The sequence below is a fragment of the Lontra canadensis genome, unplaced genomic scaffold (genome assembly GCF_010015895.1).
Source record: "Lontra canadensis isolate GAN:19392208 unplaced genomic scaffold, GSC_riverotter_1.0 scaffold3, whole genome shotgun sequence".
NCBI lineage: Eukaryota > Metazoa > Chordata > Mammalia > Carnivora > Mustelidae > Lontra > Lontra canadensis.
Genome location: NW_022630997.1, coordinates 30,075,194 through 30,089,150, shown reverse-complemented (window position 1 = coordinate 30,089,150; position 13,957 = coordinate 30,075,194). Strand labels below are relative to the sequence as shown.

The 13,957-nt window shown below is 45.3% G+C and overlaps 1 protein-coding gene across 3 annotated transcripts in view; it reads left to right on the top strand.

Annotated features, from left to right (window-relative positions):
- WDFY4 (WDFY family member 4) overlaps window positions 1-13,957 on the top strand; it is a 267,773-nt gene that overhangs the window by 119,095 nt on the left and 134,721 nt on the right. For 2 of the 3 annotated variants that reach the window (XM_032837856.1, XM_032837848.1), the window contains exons 31-37: window positions 51-176; window positions 2,969-3,133; window positions 5,777-5,980; window positions 6,601-6,715; window positions 7,966-8,123; window positions 11,041-11,279; window positions 13,705-13,826. In XM_032837856.1, the coding sequence (XP_032693747.1) occupies window positions 51-176; window positions 2,969-3,133; window positions 5,777-5,980; window positions 6,601-6,715; window positions 7,966-8,123; window positions 11,041-11,279; window positions 13,705-13,826 (1,129 nt within the window). Of the gene's footprint in view, window positions 1-50; window positions 177-2,900; window positions 3,134-5,776; window positions 5,981-6,600; window positions 6,716-7,965; window positions 8,124-11,040; window positions 11,280-13,704; window positions 13,827-13,957 lie in introns of those variants that run through there. The other variant, XM_032837867.1, reaches the window with a different exon arrangement.

Below are 13,957 nucleotides of genomic sequence, written 5' to 3'. Positions count from 1 at the left end.
CCTTGGTGTGCCTCCATTGGTCTCTCTATAGCCCCTGCCCCCTCTTTCAGGATAGCCTGGATGCCATGCTCCAGTGGCTCCTGCAGAAGCACCACAATGAAGAAGTCCTCCGGGCTGGGCTGTGCACTGAAGGTATCCTGCTGCTCCTGGAAATGCTGAAAGCCACCATGAGCCAGGTGAGACCCATTCCCGCCCCCCATTTTATGAGGAGGTTCTGATGGGAAGACAAATCTGAAAGAGTCACCTTGACTTTTTCCAGCAGTTTCCCTTGCTGATAATTAACAACTGTTATTCAGAATGCTTGGTAGAAGAGGCTAGGTGGGTTCCCCAGTCTAAATGTCCTCAGTAGAGTTTACGCACTCTTGCCAGAGAACATCTATTTTCCATTTGTTTACATATTTGAGTTTCTTCACTGGGAGATTTAATGCCTTCAGTCAGGGGAACATTTCTGAGCAACTGCTTAGGTCAGGAGCTTCAGGGGACTGGTAGGAGGTGGAAAGGGGCCTCTTTCCTCAAGAAGCTCATTTCCGCCATGACAAGTGGGCCTCACACATGGGTAAGCTGTGAGGTAGAAACCCGTTAGAGAAGACAGATGCCACCAACCACATACGTGACATGGAGAGCCGTTAACTCAGGACTTCAGGGTCCTCGAGAGGCAGGTGGAGAGGTTATTTTTGACATGGAGGCAAGTGTGAGGGGTGAAGGCTCCCTGTGAATGGGAGTAACTGTGAGCCAGATCAACAAGAATTTGCATGGGAGGCTGAAAACTTCTGACTTCATTCTGTAGACCCCAATGGTGACTGGAGGCTTGATTCTGTGTGGGGAAACCTTATCGCTTCTATAAGACCATGCATGTTTACCTTTACAACTTTAACCAAAGAGGAAGATAGAAAGTAAAAATCACTTGAAACACACCCATGCAGAGATAACCGCTGTGAACCTCAGGGGAATGTTCTTCCAGACACCTAGGATTATACCGTAGCCTTACAGAGGGTTGGGCCACATCAACCCCTCTTGCCTTTTTCTCTCAACATGTTGTTGGAAATTATCTATATTTGTACATGGAAATTTATGTTGTTTTTCAGAATGTTCACTGTTATAAAAGCTCTGTAAAGAACTTTCTTGAGCAGATATCCTTTCTCTGTACAGAGTTTGATATTCTCCTTAGTGTGAATTCTGGATTTTGGATAGTGGGTCAGTCAGTGACCTTCATGTGTTTTCTTTTGGACGCACTTCTCAGGAAGGTTGCATTAGACATTATACGTACACGTCCCTACATCTAATGTATGTCCCACCATCCTGTATGGGAGTCCCCAGCACAGTCCTCACAGCCCCAGCTATGGGGTCTTTGCTTTTGACCCAGTTTAAGAGTCACATCTGTAATTCCCCAGATAACCATTTTATGTTTGACATTGTAATGTAAATGCTTGGTCTTATTATAATAATAATAATTATTTTTTTTTTACTCCTCTCAGCAGACTATACGTTTTCTTTGTTTTACCTGCTTTCATGTTATTCATTTTTTTTTTGCTTTTTCAAAATAACTTAACTGGTTAGAAAGGTAACAAACTCTTTATGCTGCAAACTGGAAATATGTATTTTTTCAGGCACCCGACTCCAAAATTAATTGAACATTAGGTCTGTAATGGAACCATGAGTAAGCTTTCCAAAGAAGGAAAGTATACAGTTCACATGCTCTGACTAGGACATAACAAAATGAAGTGGATAACAATAATAAAAAACAAAAACTCTAACCACATTAACAAAATATGAGTCAAGAGGTCTTTAAAACTGCAATCACATTAATTCTAGAAAGCAACAGCAACAAAGAAATGAAGATGTCAAATATCAGAATCTTAGAACTAGACAGGAAAAAAATAGGGAGATGTATCCGAAGATGGTTGTTTAAATCAACCCACAAGTTGTCAGCTCCTTACATAGTCAGAGGTTGTGGGGTAAAGAGAGCATGAGTTACACATAACAGAAGAGAAGGGAGAAATAATCATATAGAAAATTAAATGAATTAAAAAAGACCATTTGTGCAAACTGAATAAAATATTACCTAAACAAGATCAAAGAGACATTTAAGAGCCTAAACAAGGCAATAATGAAAAAATATGGAGCCCAAGAGTTTCATAAGAGCAACTTAAATAATATAAGAATTATGGATTTAACATCTTCTTGAATAAAAAGAAAGGAGAAGAGGGTTTTTTTTTTTATCAGTAAAGCTAGCATAATACTGATAACAAAACCTGACAAACATAAAATAAAAACTGCAGCCCACTATCATTTATAAATATGTACTCAAAATCATAAGTAAAATATTTACAAACAGAATAAGGAAGTCCACTGAGAGATTAACAGAGTGACTCAGTGAGCTCTTTGCAAAAATGCAAAAAATCTATTGGTGCAATTCATCATAGGTAAGTGGCTAAAAGAAAAAAAATCACCTAATTACATGTTAAAAGAGTATATCATAAAAATTAAATACATTCTTGTTTTTAAAAGGAGAAAAAATTGTGATCTGTACTTTCTTAGCATAAGCTCTCTCTCTCTCTTTCTCTCTCTCTCTCTCTCTCACACACACACACACACACACACACACACACATTACAGCCGGATTGCCTGGGTTCAATCCCTGGCTTTGTCGCTTATCTGTCGGGTAACCTTTGGCAAGCTACCCGACCTCTCTGTGCCTCTGTCTTCCCATCTGTAAAATAGGTGTAAATGTAGAGAGTGGTGGTGAGGGGAGAAGAGGAATGTGTGTGAAGCCCCGTAACAATGCCTGCACATATTAACCCCTCCCCCAACTGGTGACCAGTATCCTGGGCTAACCCACAGACTTAGGTGTCTACAATTTAGGTGTCCTGCTGACTATCTCAGAAAGCCTTTGATTTCAGATCCTCTGGCTCCCCTGCAGTTGCCAGCCACATTCCCATGCTCGGCCTCTCATGAAGTGTACCTTCAGCCCCCAGGAGGCTCTGGAGATGACGCCTGGGAACGGACGTTCCCTGCCAGTGTGCTGCATTTCCTTGGCTGTGTGCACAGCACCTACCCCCAGGATCCCGCCTGGCGAGCCCCGGAGTTCCTCCAGACGTTGGCTGCAGTCATCTTCCCTCTGGGGACCCACAAGGTAGGACATGTCACTGCCCTGCCCAGTGAGAGCAGGGGTGAGCGTTACCATGCTTCAAGACCAAAGGGTAACAGTCCTCCCTAACCCCACCCCAAATTAAAATGCATTTTAAGGCAACTTGGCTGAAACATTAAGTAAACAACTTGGGTAATTTTCCTTTTCTTGGCTGGGATGCAGCTTGAGTTCTCTTTCAGCTCTGAGATTCAGTAATTTTTTGAGTGGTCAGGAATCTCAGTAATAAGAAATTTGATGGCGGACCAAGTCCAGTTCTGTATGGAATATTCACGCTGCTAATGTGAACCAACAAATTCCATCCCAGGAAACCAGTGGCCCACACCCCTGACAGGAGACACGGAATAGAAAGTGTCCTATCTTTGGGGATCACGCCTCTCATCCTGTTTGCAGGCCCTGACTCGGGACTCTTTGCAGTCAGAGGGTTTGCTGAGGCCCAGCTTAGAGCCAAACAAGCCAAGGTTGGGAGGGCAGAGGGCCAACTGGGTCCTGAGGACATGATGTGAGTGTGGGCCACAGGAAGGGAGGCCCAGCGGGCCAAGCGGGCTTGGTGGCTGGGAGCATGTGGCCAGTGAGAAGAACCGGTGAGGATGGTGGGAAGGGCAGGTGAAGGAGAGGAAGGGCAGACATCCTCTCATCACCCCTACCACAGTGCAGTAGGAAGCTGAGACCCCAACAGGGAGGGTGAACCTGGGACACGTGTCTGCAAATCCATAACCACGGCTAAAGGAACATGTTGGAAGGCACACAGTGCTATGTGGAAGGTTCAGAAGCCATGCTGTGCACAGTGTGGGCATGTGGTATTTGTTCCGTAATTCTCGGCTCAACAACCAAATGGATATAACCAATGTGTTCATTCAGCTCCTCTTTTCTAGAAGTGTGTTCATGGTGATAGCTCCCGTCTGCTGAACACCTGGAGGGTCCTGAGCCTGGTGCTTTACCTGACCCTAGAAGCACCCTAGGCAGGTGGTTTCTGAAAGGGGGACAGTAAGATCCAGAGAGGCCAAGTCCGAGCAATTTCTGCTGCATGTCTTGGAGCCATAAGACCCATCTCACAAAATGTTTGAGAGAAGGAAATAGGCCAGAGTTTATATGATGCATGAGTGACAGAGCCAAGATTGAAACCTCACTCTCTCACCCCAAGGCCCAGTTACTTTCCATCAGTCAGTTTAAAATAAAATTAAATGGCCAAATAAAATTCAAGTAATTTGGTTTTCATGAAAAAACTAAACATAAAGACTAGAAGATTTGCAAAAAGATAAAATGGTTTGTTGGGTTAGTATGAACTAAAGGAAGATACTGGAAAAGTAGGCGTTAAAAAAAAAAAAAAAGATGCAGTAGAGAGCAAAGGAAATCACTGTGGGCTGCACTGGAGGGGTGGTGGGTGGGACAGAGTCCAGGCGTCCCTGGGCCAGTCAGGGAGGAAGAACAGTCCTACAGGCTGTCCCTCATCATCCCCCACACTAGGGCCTCTGGAGGGGACCAGAACCATGAAGTCTGTGGTCTGACATCCTTAGTCCAGAGCCCCACCTTAACTCCTACACCTGCCGGCCAGGCTCGCCATCTGCTGAGCCGGGGTTCCAGCCGGCTGCCTGCCCGCAGCCCACACTCTGACCCAGGGCTCTTCCTCCTCACACTCAATGGTTCCTGCTGGGGGCAGGCCTGGCCCAAAGTCACCTCCTCAGTGACTGCAGAGGAGCCAGACCCTGTCTTGAGACTCCTGGCTCCGGTTTCAAAACGCTTATCCCCACACTTCCTAGCCTTGTCCCAGCTCCAAGTCAGCTTCAGAAGGCCTTTGTTGCAAAGAAAACGCGACAGGCCCTCTTGATGCAGAAGGCTGGTGGCCAAAAGGCTTCGATTTGCTGTAAATATATATGGCATCTTTCCAGTCAAGTCCACATGGAGCTAATTAATGCAGTCACCACCTCCCTAGGTGCCATTAAATTCATTTTATGGCTTAATTAAGAACGGCTGCATTAATTTTATGAATGAGCAAAGGGAGGTGCTGACAGATGAATGTGCATGGAAAGTTCATGGGCCGGGAGTCAGGAGCCCCTGGCCGCGTGTCCTTGGGTGTGTCATTTGGTCTCCCAGCATCCCCATGTCCTCCTGGATGTATCTGGGCTGACAACCCCTGCCTCACAGATCTCATATTTTTATAAACATAAAAATGAGAAAGTGAAGGCCAAGGTGCTTCTGGGACTTGGATGCTAGGCCTTGAGGAAGTCCTTCCTCCTTGTCTCAGCAGGCGGTCCTGTCTGTCAATGTCAGCAGGCCCTGGCAGGCAGTAAAGGTGAGAGCTCCCCCAGGAGGTGAGGACAGGCTGTCTTGCACACAGTCCATGAGGCCAGGCATCAACATATGCACTGCTCGTCACTGACCACTGCAGGCCTCTCTCGCTCTGTGCTCAGCCTCTTTCCATGGCTCCTGCCTACCTCGTGTTCAGAGACCACAGTGGGGCCCCCCGATGAGCAGTGAGACTCTGGGCAAGTGGCCTTCTTCCTCAGAGCCTCGATTGCCTTCCATGTTAGTGGGTTTGATAAGAATTCCACCTGTGCACATCTCAGAGGTGGACACGAGAGTGCCCTGAGGCAGGTGGGCCACTCATGTTGGCGTTCTCTCGTCTTGGAGGAGCCCATGACTCAGCCTGTCCAGAATGCTAGCAGCCCCGGGGTGGAAGCCGAAGGTGACGACATTGTAGAGGGTCCACAGGCTCCTGCCAAGTCACATCCCACACGGAAGCAGCTGAGGGAGTTCATGCAGCGACTGCTGAGGGACTCCTTGCTGGCGGCCTCCAACCCCAAGCAGTGGCTGCTTCTGGAAGTGCTCCTGGAGGTGAGCTGGAAAGGGTGTTTTGGGGTCGTGTATTGTGGGGGAAGGCCTGGGAGGACATGGGCACCACAAGGCTGGGAGATTCCCAGGGACACCTGGGAGCTGATCTCTCTGGAGAGCTCACCTTGGCCTGCAGATATCAGCCAGCTGGGAGTTGAGAACGTCTCCTGGGACTGCCATGATATGGCAGGAATGGTAGACCCTTGCATAGCAGGGAGCTCACCAAGCAGCATTTGGATAGATGGGCAAGGGCAGAGCTTAGCCAGGTCCTAAAGAAGCAGAGCCTAAAGCAGGGATTTTATGGAAATTATCTGGGGGCTGTACTCTCAGAGGAAGCAGGAAAGAGCTGCAGAGGGGGACAGGGGAAAAGCAAGCTAAGAAATGGTCCCCTGTGGGTCCTGCACAGCTTTCCTCCTCCACCCAGGAAGTGGGCTTCACCTCTCTGGTGAGGGGATTTCATCAGCTGAGGGCAATGCCCTGGGGAAGGGGCAGTTGTGAGCTGCGGGCCGCCCACACTCCCGGCAGCTGTGGTATTAGCATATGGGGCACACAGGAAGGCTTGATGGCATGAGGTTGATGTGATGGCTGTGTGGCCACTCTCTTAGTCCCCAATGTGTTTCCAGGCTTCTCCACACAATGCCACCAGCCAACAGAAGCGAGACTTCCAGTCTGAGGTCCTGCTTTCCACCATGGAAATATTTCACATGCTGAATGGGGGCAATGTGCCCATGCTCAGAGGTGAGTAGGGTGACCTTCTCCTCCTTTATGACACAGAGCTTCTGGCAACTGAACAGGAAAACCAGTCCCTGGCTCACAGGGCTGCAGGGCCCCTCGGGAGCCACAGAAGCTACCCTCTACCTGCAAGTCAGTCCTTCCACAAATCCACAAAGAGAGCTCACAAACACTGCCTAGAGGCTCTAAGGGAGGCATGGTGACCCTCTCCATGACACCCCTGCCATTACTGAACCACTCAGAGACAGAAAGCCTCTGAACCCAAATCCACTCTCCTCTGGTTTCAGTAAGATTGGCCTCTTCCCTTGAGGGAAGTCAAGATGGCAGCTAGAATTTAACATTCTTCTGCTCAGCATCTTGTTCTCTGCCCCCAAGACTGGGCACAGCAAGGGTTTCTTCAACAGATGACCCTGGATGAAGATGATGTCACGCCCCTAAGAAGTTGAGATTGAAGATGCCTTCAGAATGCTTAGGTCCAGGGAGCCGTACCTTCCCCATAGAACTACTCTAACATCCTCTCTGTGGTTTCTGAGCCATGGAATCCTTAGTGACATGGCTCATCTTCCAGACTCTTCCTTTCCCCACAGCGTGGCAACCCTGACTTTTGGTTTTTCTTGGAGAGCATCTGCAGGGCAGGAAGGTAGCGCAGTGAAAAGTATTGAGCTGGTGGTCCCATTTCTGCTCTGGGCTCTATCACTAGACAGCCGTGTGACTTGGGGCAGGTGCCTGAAGTTGTGAGTGAGGATGGCGACTGTGGCTAACTCAGAGGGCTCTCACAAGGATTAGCTGAGATCAGCACATCCCCTCTGCACACAGTGCCTGCCATGGTGATGAGCGCAGACCGATCAACTTTATAGCTTTATCCTCTGCTCCCTGTAGCCACAGGGTCTTGGGTCACCATGACAGCCTCCCCATTTACGTTAGGCCTTAAGTTCTCCACCCGCCTTCTAGATGCATGGTGGAAGAAATGCTGCCCCCGGTTTGCCTTCTCCCCACTTGGTTTATGTCACTGACAAAATTGTTCAAGACTAACTTAACTTTGAAAAGCATGTGTATTCACTGGGCATTTACTGTGTATAAGACCCCATTTTCCAGCAACAGAGTATACAGAGGTTACACTTGGGTATACAGAAGTGAGTAAGCTGTGGTTGGTTGCCATGAGGGACTTGGAGACTGTTGTGGAGAGAAGGCTATTTGGACTCTGATGATTTCTCAGACGTGGTCTCTGTCCTCACCATGCCCTCCCCCACCCCCAGGCAGTAAAGAGCCTCAGCCAAATGCAGAAGCTGCTGCTGCTCCTTCACTTGCAAACATCTCCCACTTCACCCAGAAGCTGGTGGAGAAATTGTACAGTGGGATGTTCTCAGCAGACCCCAGACACATTCTTCTCTTCATCACAGACCGCATCGTGGTGGTAAGAACCTTGGGCTGGCCGTGGTGGTGTTGGCGGGGGTGGGGATCTCCTGCTGACCCACCAAGTGTCTGTATGACTCACTGTTGGCTGTCCTTCCTGGAAATCAATTCTGAGAGGGGTGGGAGGAAGGAGGAGGACCTATATGGCCCAGGTAGTACCTGGTGGATATTGCATGCCCTTCAGGGCTCTTACCTCAGGCTCCTTGAGAGCCGTCTTGGGAAGTGGGAGCAGCAGCCCCCCATGCTGGCAGCTGAGCTCTGTTCCCTTCTAGACTCTACACCCCCCACGTCACGTTTTTATTGTGATTATTGGTTTAATCTTTGTTATTGTTATTCCCCATCAACAAAGGGTCAAAAAGCTCCTTATTTCCAATAAGTCTGTTTCATTTCATTCTTCATATGCACCTATGGGTCATATTTGGGCCTTCCCGCAGTTTTCATGAGTATTTCTTCCCAGCCCTATTATTCCTGCGTATGCTCTCCATCTCTCCCCAGATCAGTCTACATACACACCCACACAAGCAAATGTGTGCTTGTAGATACACCTTCAGATGTAAGTTTGTGTGTACATGTGTGCACATTTTTTATTGTACATGTGTACATACACACACAGAATCATACAATCTCCAAATTCTGGAGGGGAACCCTTTACTTTTTCCTCATCTTCCATTCTAGAGACTTTTCCTGACAAGTGGCCATTCGCTCTTTCTTTGAACCCTCCCTGTCTGAGGAGCTCATGCTGGTGTGAGACGGTCCCAGCCAGTGGGGCACCTGTGATTGCTGGAAAGCTGAAATCTGCCTCCAGAAACTCCCACCAGTGGTTCTCGGCTCGCCTTCTGCAGCAGAACCCAGGGGAACCCCTCTCCTTCCTCTTCACACCTCTTAGAGTGGGTAACATGAGTGTCCCCAGAATATTTCTGTCTGTGGAGTTACCTGCAGAGCCCAGGACAGGGCCTTGACATAGTTCCTAGGGTGATAGTCAGAATGTATTCAGATGCTCCCTCTAGAATAGCCCCAAGATGGGAGAAATATGCCTTGTTGGCTCTGAGGGGATTAGAATCAGATTCTTGCAAAGTTGTGTTGAGAAATGAAAGTAGCCACAGAGCTTCTCTCTTAGTTCGGGCCGTAATGACAGCACCACGGACTGGGTGATTAGCCAACAAACATTCTTTCTCACGGTTCTAGAAGCCGAGGAGTCCAAGGTCAAGATGCCCACAGATCTGGTGTCTGGGGAGGGCTCTCTTCCTGGTTTGCAGATGGCCATCTCCTTACTACGTCCTCATGTGATGGAGAGAGAGGGGACACAAGCTCTTTATTGTCTCTTCTCATAAGGCCACTCATCCCACCATGAGGGCTCCATCCTCACGACTACTTACCTCCCAGAAACCCTGTTTCCAAGTGCCATCACCGTGGGAAGCTAGGTTTTCAACATAGGTGTTTCGGGGGGGAACATTCAGCCCACATCAGCTCTCCAGTGGTCAAAGCAAACACTCAGAGCTAACATCAAAGAATGGGTACCCCCTGGGGCTGATGTGCCTTCATGGGGACACTAGGCCAGACTCTGCTCTGCACATATCTGCCATCCTTCTCTTCTTCTCACTGCCTTTGACTCTCATGGATCTTAACTTCAGGTCGATAGTTGTGACCTATCTGAGCAGCAAGACAGGATGACGATTAAAAACACGAATCCCAATTTCCGGCATATTTAAATAAAACTTAAATTCATAGGCATAAACACATTCATTACCTATGCAATTCTAAAAGAGCAATCTATGACTAACAGATGATCTTCTGAATAGAGAAACATTTTGCACATAATTTTTGGCTATAGATTCTTTTAAAAAAATTCTAAATGTATTTTTATTGAGCTATAATTGACCTATAACATTGTATAAGTTTAAGTTGATACTTTATAGATTTATATTAATTTATAGATTGCAACAGGATAACCATCACAGTGTTTGTTAATACCTCTATCAAATCACATAATTATCATTTCTTTTTCATGGTGGGAACAATTAAGACCTAGTCTCTTAGCACCTTCATTTATTTATTTCTATTTATTTATTTATTTTTCTTAGCACCTTTAAAGTTTATAGGATGGGATTATTGTCTATAATCGCTATGCTGTGCATTAGATCTCCAGGACTTTTGTTGTCTATTAGATACAATGAAGCCAAATAGATGGGTGGACACACCAGTGTTAAGGCTACCATTCGGGACCATCTGCCTCCCCCTCTAAGTTTCTCATGTACAGAAATTTGTTGGCCTCCCAACAACTTTAGATGATATGGTGGCTATGAGCATGACTCGAGTGTCTGGTGTGGGTTTGACCTTTGCTGAACCTCTCTGACCCTCAGTCTCCTTATCCCTTAAGTGGGATAATCTTAGTGCTTACTTCATGATATGATGTTTAAATGTGGCAATGTATGTAAATCAATGCAAAAATACTTAATAGGATAACTGGAATATTGTAAACACTCTAGACATAACTATTATTAATAGTTAATAATATATTAAAAAATTAGACATTGTTAATAGCATGATTTTATATTTTGAGTATCAACCACATTATCAGCATTTTAGAAATTTCTGGCTAATGTCTATTTTTATAATATGAGGGTGGTCAACTTTTAATTTCTTTTCTTTTTTTAATTTTAATTTTTAAAAAAATCCTCTTCCGCACGAGTGTTTGATAAATCCAGCTGTTCGAATTTACTTTAGTGATCATCACTTAAATAGAAGCTCAAAGGTAGAGGAAAGTAGTTCTATTTGAATTTTAGATCACATCACTTTTTGAAATACAGAACAGAATCTAAGATTGTGTCATTTTCATAGTTAACTGGGTCCGTATCTAAAACTCGCAAAGTGTTCACAAGCGTATGTGTGTGTGTGTATGTGTTTATTTTATGACACAGGTCATTGAGAATGCCTCTTCTCAAAGGGAAGCTGTCATCAGTGCTTTATACAGCAGTTTAAATAAAGTCATTCTGTACTGCCTGTCCAAGCCCCAGCAATCCCTCTCCGAGTGCCTCAGTCTTCTCAGCATCTTGGGCTTCCTACAGGAACACTGGGACATTATCCTTGCTACCTATAACTCCAACGTCAGCTTCCTCCTGTGTCTCATGCATTGCTTTTTGCTCCTCAGTGAGAGAAGGTAAGAGCTGCCTGCTTGTTTCCTTGCCTGCTAGTGGTCCATGCAGAAAAGCAAACTTCAGAGGGACACTTGATTGGGGTCAATACGAATGATATATATATATATTCTTTGTTTATCTGGTCGTCCAAATTATGTGCAGTGTTTGACAGTACAGTAGATTGTCCTCAAATCTGTCCATGTAACTGAGCCACTAGAATCATCAGGAATAATAATTTACTCCATTTCCATAATTCTCGGGTTGTAAGATAGCTTATTGATTTCATTTTAGGGGCAGAAAGCTCCAACACTGAATATATAATTGATTTTATGATGCAGCCCGATTTCAGAAATATTAACATTTGATAAATGTAGTCTTACACTGAGAAAATATGTAATAAATTGTATCATGCAAGCCAGACATGAGTTTCTACATGCACACTATTTATGATATAAAATGATATCCATAAGCAAATTTGTATAAGAAATACTAATAAAGGGCGCCTGGGTGGCTCAGTGGGTTAAGCCTCTGCCTTCGGCTCAGGTCATGATCTCAGGGTCCTGGGATCGAGTTCCGCATCGGGCTCTCTGCTCGGCAGGGAGCCTGCTTCCTCCTCTCTCTCTCTGCCTGCCTCTCTGCCTACTTGTGATCTCTCTCTGTCAAATAAATAAATAAAAATCTTAAAAAATATATTAAAAAAAGAAACACTAATAAAAAGAAATGGAATCAAGTTTAATTTTTAAAAGATTTTATTTATTTGTATGAGAGGGAGAGAGCATGTGCTGTGAGGGAGGAGCAGAAGGAGAGAGATAAACAGACTCTGCACTGAGCATGGGGCCGACACAATGCTCGATCCTACCACCCTGAGATCACAACCTGAGCTGAAACCAAGAGTTGGATGCTTACCCGACTAAGCCACCCAGGCACTCCCTGAATTAAGTTTATTTAAATCATTTTCTTAAATCCAAAATTCTGAGAATATGTTAGATTTCTCTGTGTATATGTACTTTCTTCTTTTTCTCTGTGAATATTCTCTATCACCAGTGGCTTGGCACCATACTGCTTACAAATGCGATCTCTTATTAATAGAACCATGTTGAGCATAAGGAAAGGAGGCCTATGCGATATTATACTTTGCTCTTGTCTTCTTGTTGTTGCTATTGTTGTTGTTTATTCCCAGTACACATTCTGTTTTATTACTTGAAAAAAAATTCCAAAAATCCGGTCAAACTGACTATTGAATGTTAGGAAACTCAACTTGATTTGTCTTAAAACTCTCTGGCAATCACCGGAAAACACTTCTAGCCCAGAGGAGGCCCTTGCCATGTTATTTGTTTGATATAAAAGAATTCCTTTTTGCTGGGTTAAAGTGGGAGGTTCTGCTCTCTTGCCTGTGTTTTCAGAAGTAAGCCTACCCATGTTGGAAGCATAGGTGAGAACAGAGGAGTGCCAGCGTGTGTGTATGCTTGAATGTCCAGCTTCCTCAGATCCCTCTGTTCCGCTAAATGGCCTCCAAATCCAAAAGGACTTTATTCTAGGAATTTCAAGAATGGACAATGTCATATGGCGGTATATTTTCATCTCCTTTTTTTGTCATTTTTGGTTCAATCCACAAACTTGTACTGAGTAGATGAAGGGGCCCAGAGAAGAAGGCACATGGATTAGGAGCCCCAGAACACACGGTTAATGAGGAACTTAGGATGCAAACCACTGTGCCTCCACTTAGAACCAACTTCATGATGTGCAGGAAAAATGGAGATGTGGGGCCTTGTTCAAAAATTACTAAGATTTCAGGGCACCTGCGTGGCTCAGTGGGTTAAGCCTCTGCCTTAAGTTGGCTCAGGTCATGATCTCAGAGTTCTGGGATCGAGCCCCGCATCCAGTTCTCTGCTCAGAATGGAGCCTGCTTCCCCACCCCACTCTCTCTGCCTGCCTCTCTGCCTACTTGTCATCTCTGTCTGTCAAATAAATAAATAAAATCTTTAAAAAAAATTACTAAGAATTCAAGACAATGTCAGCAGAGCCCAAACACAGAACCTTTTTAAGTGTGGACCTTGTGAAACTGTACAGGTCACAGGCCCATGGAGCTAGTCTGGCCCCTCTCAGGTGGGATGAGATCAGTGCCAAGCAAAGGCAGAGTTCAATATTTTGGGAGTCTACAAAAACAAATGACCAGTTCTGATCATTGGGAAACCAGAAGAAGTTTCAGGGAATCTGCTGGGAGTATGGATTAGATTTAATAAGACTGGAATTTTAAAAAAAGAATTTTTTCTGTTGTTAATTGTATATCTGTCACGGGAGTTGTTGTGAGGTGTTTACTTAAACTCAAATAGACAAGTTTTTCCAGTTGATATGTACTAAGTTTGAAGGATGATTATTTGTAATAGAGAACAATGGAATGATCCCAAGGAAACTAGAGTTTATAGTGAAAAATCTCTTGTCTCCTAGTTATCCAGAAGGATTTGGATTGGAACCCAAGCCTAGAATGACTCCTTATCATCAAGTGTTTCTTTCTCCAAATGAAGAAGGGAGAGAAAAAGGAGAGGAAGACTTACCAAGTTTGAGCGATGGTACCTTATATTTGATGTTTATTTTTGGGAGAGTGGTTGGGTGGTGGTAAATTCTGGGTTACATTCTTCAACTCTGTGGGACTTGGTCAGGCTAAGAACTTGGAGGACTTACTATAAAATTCCAGGGGGCT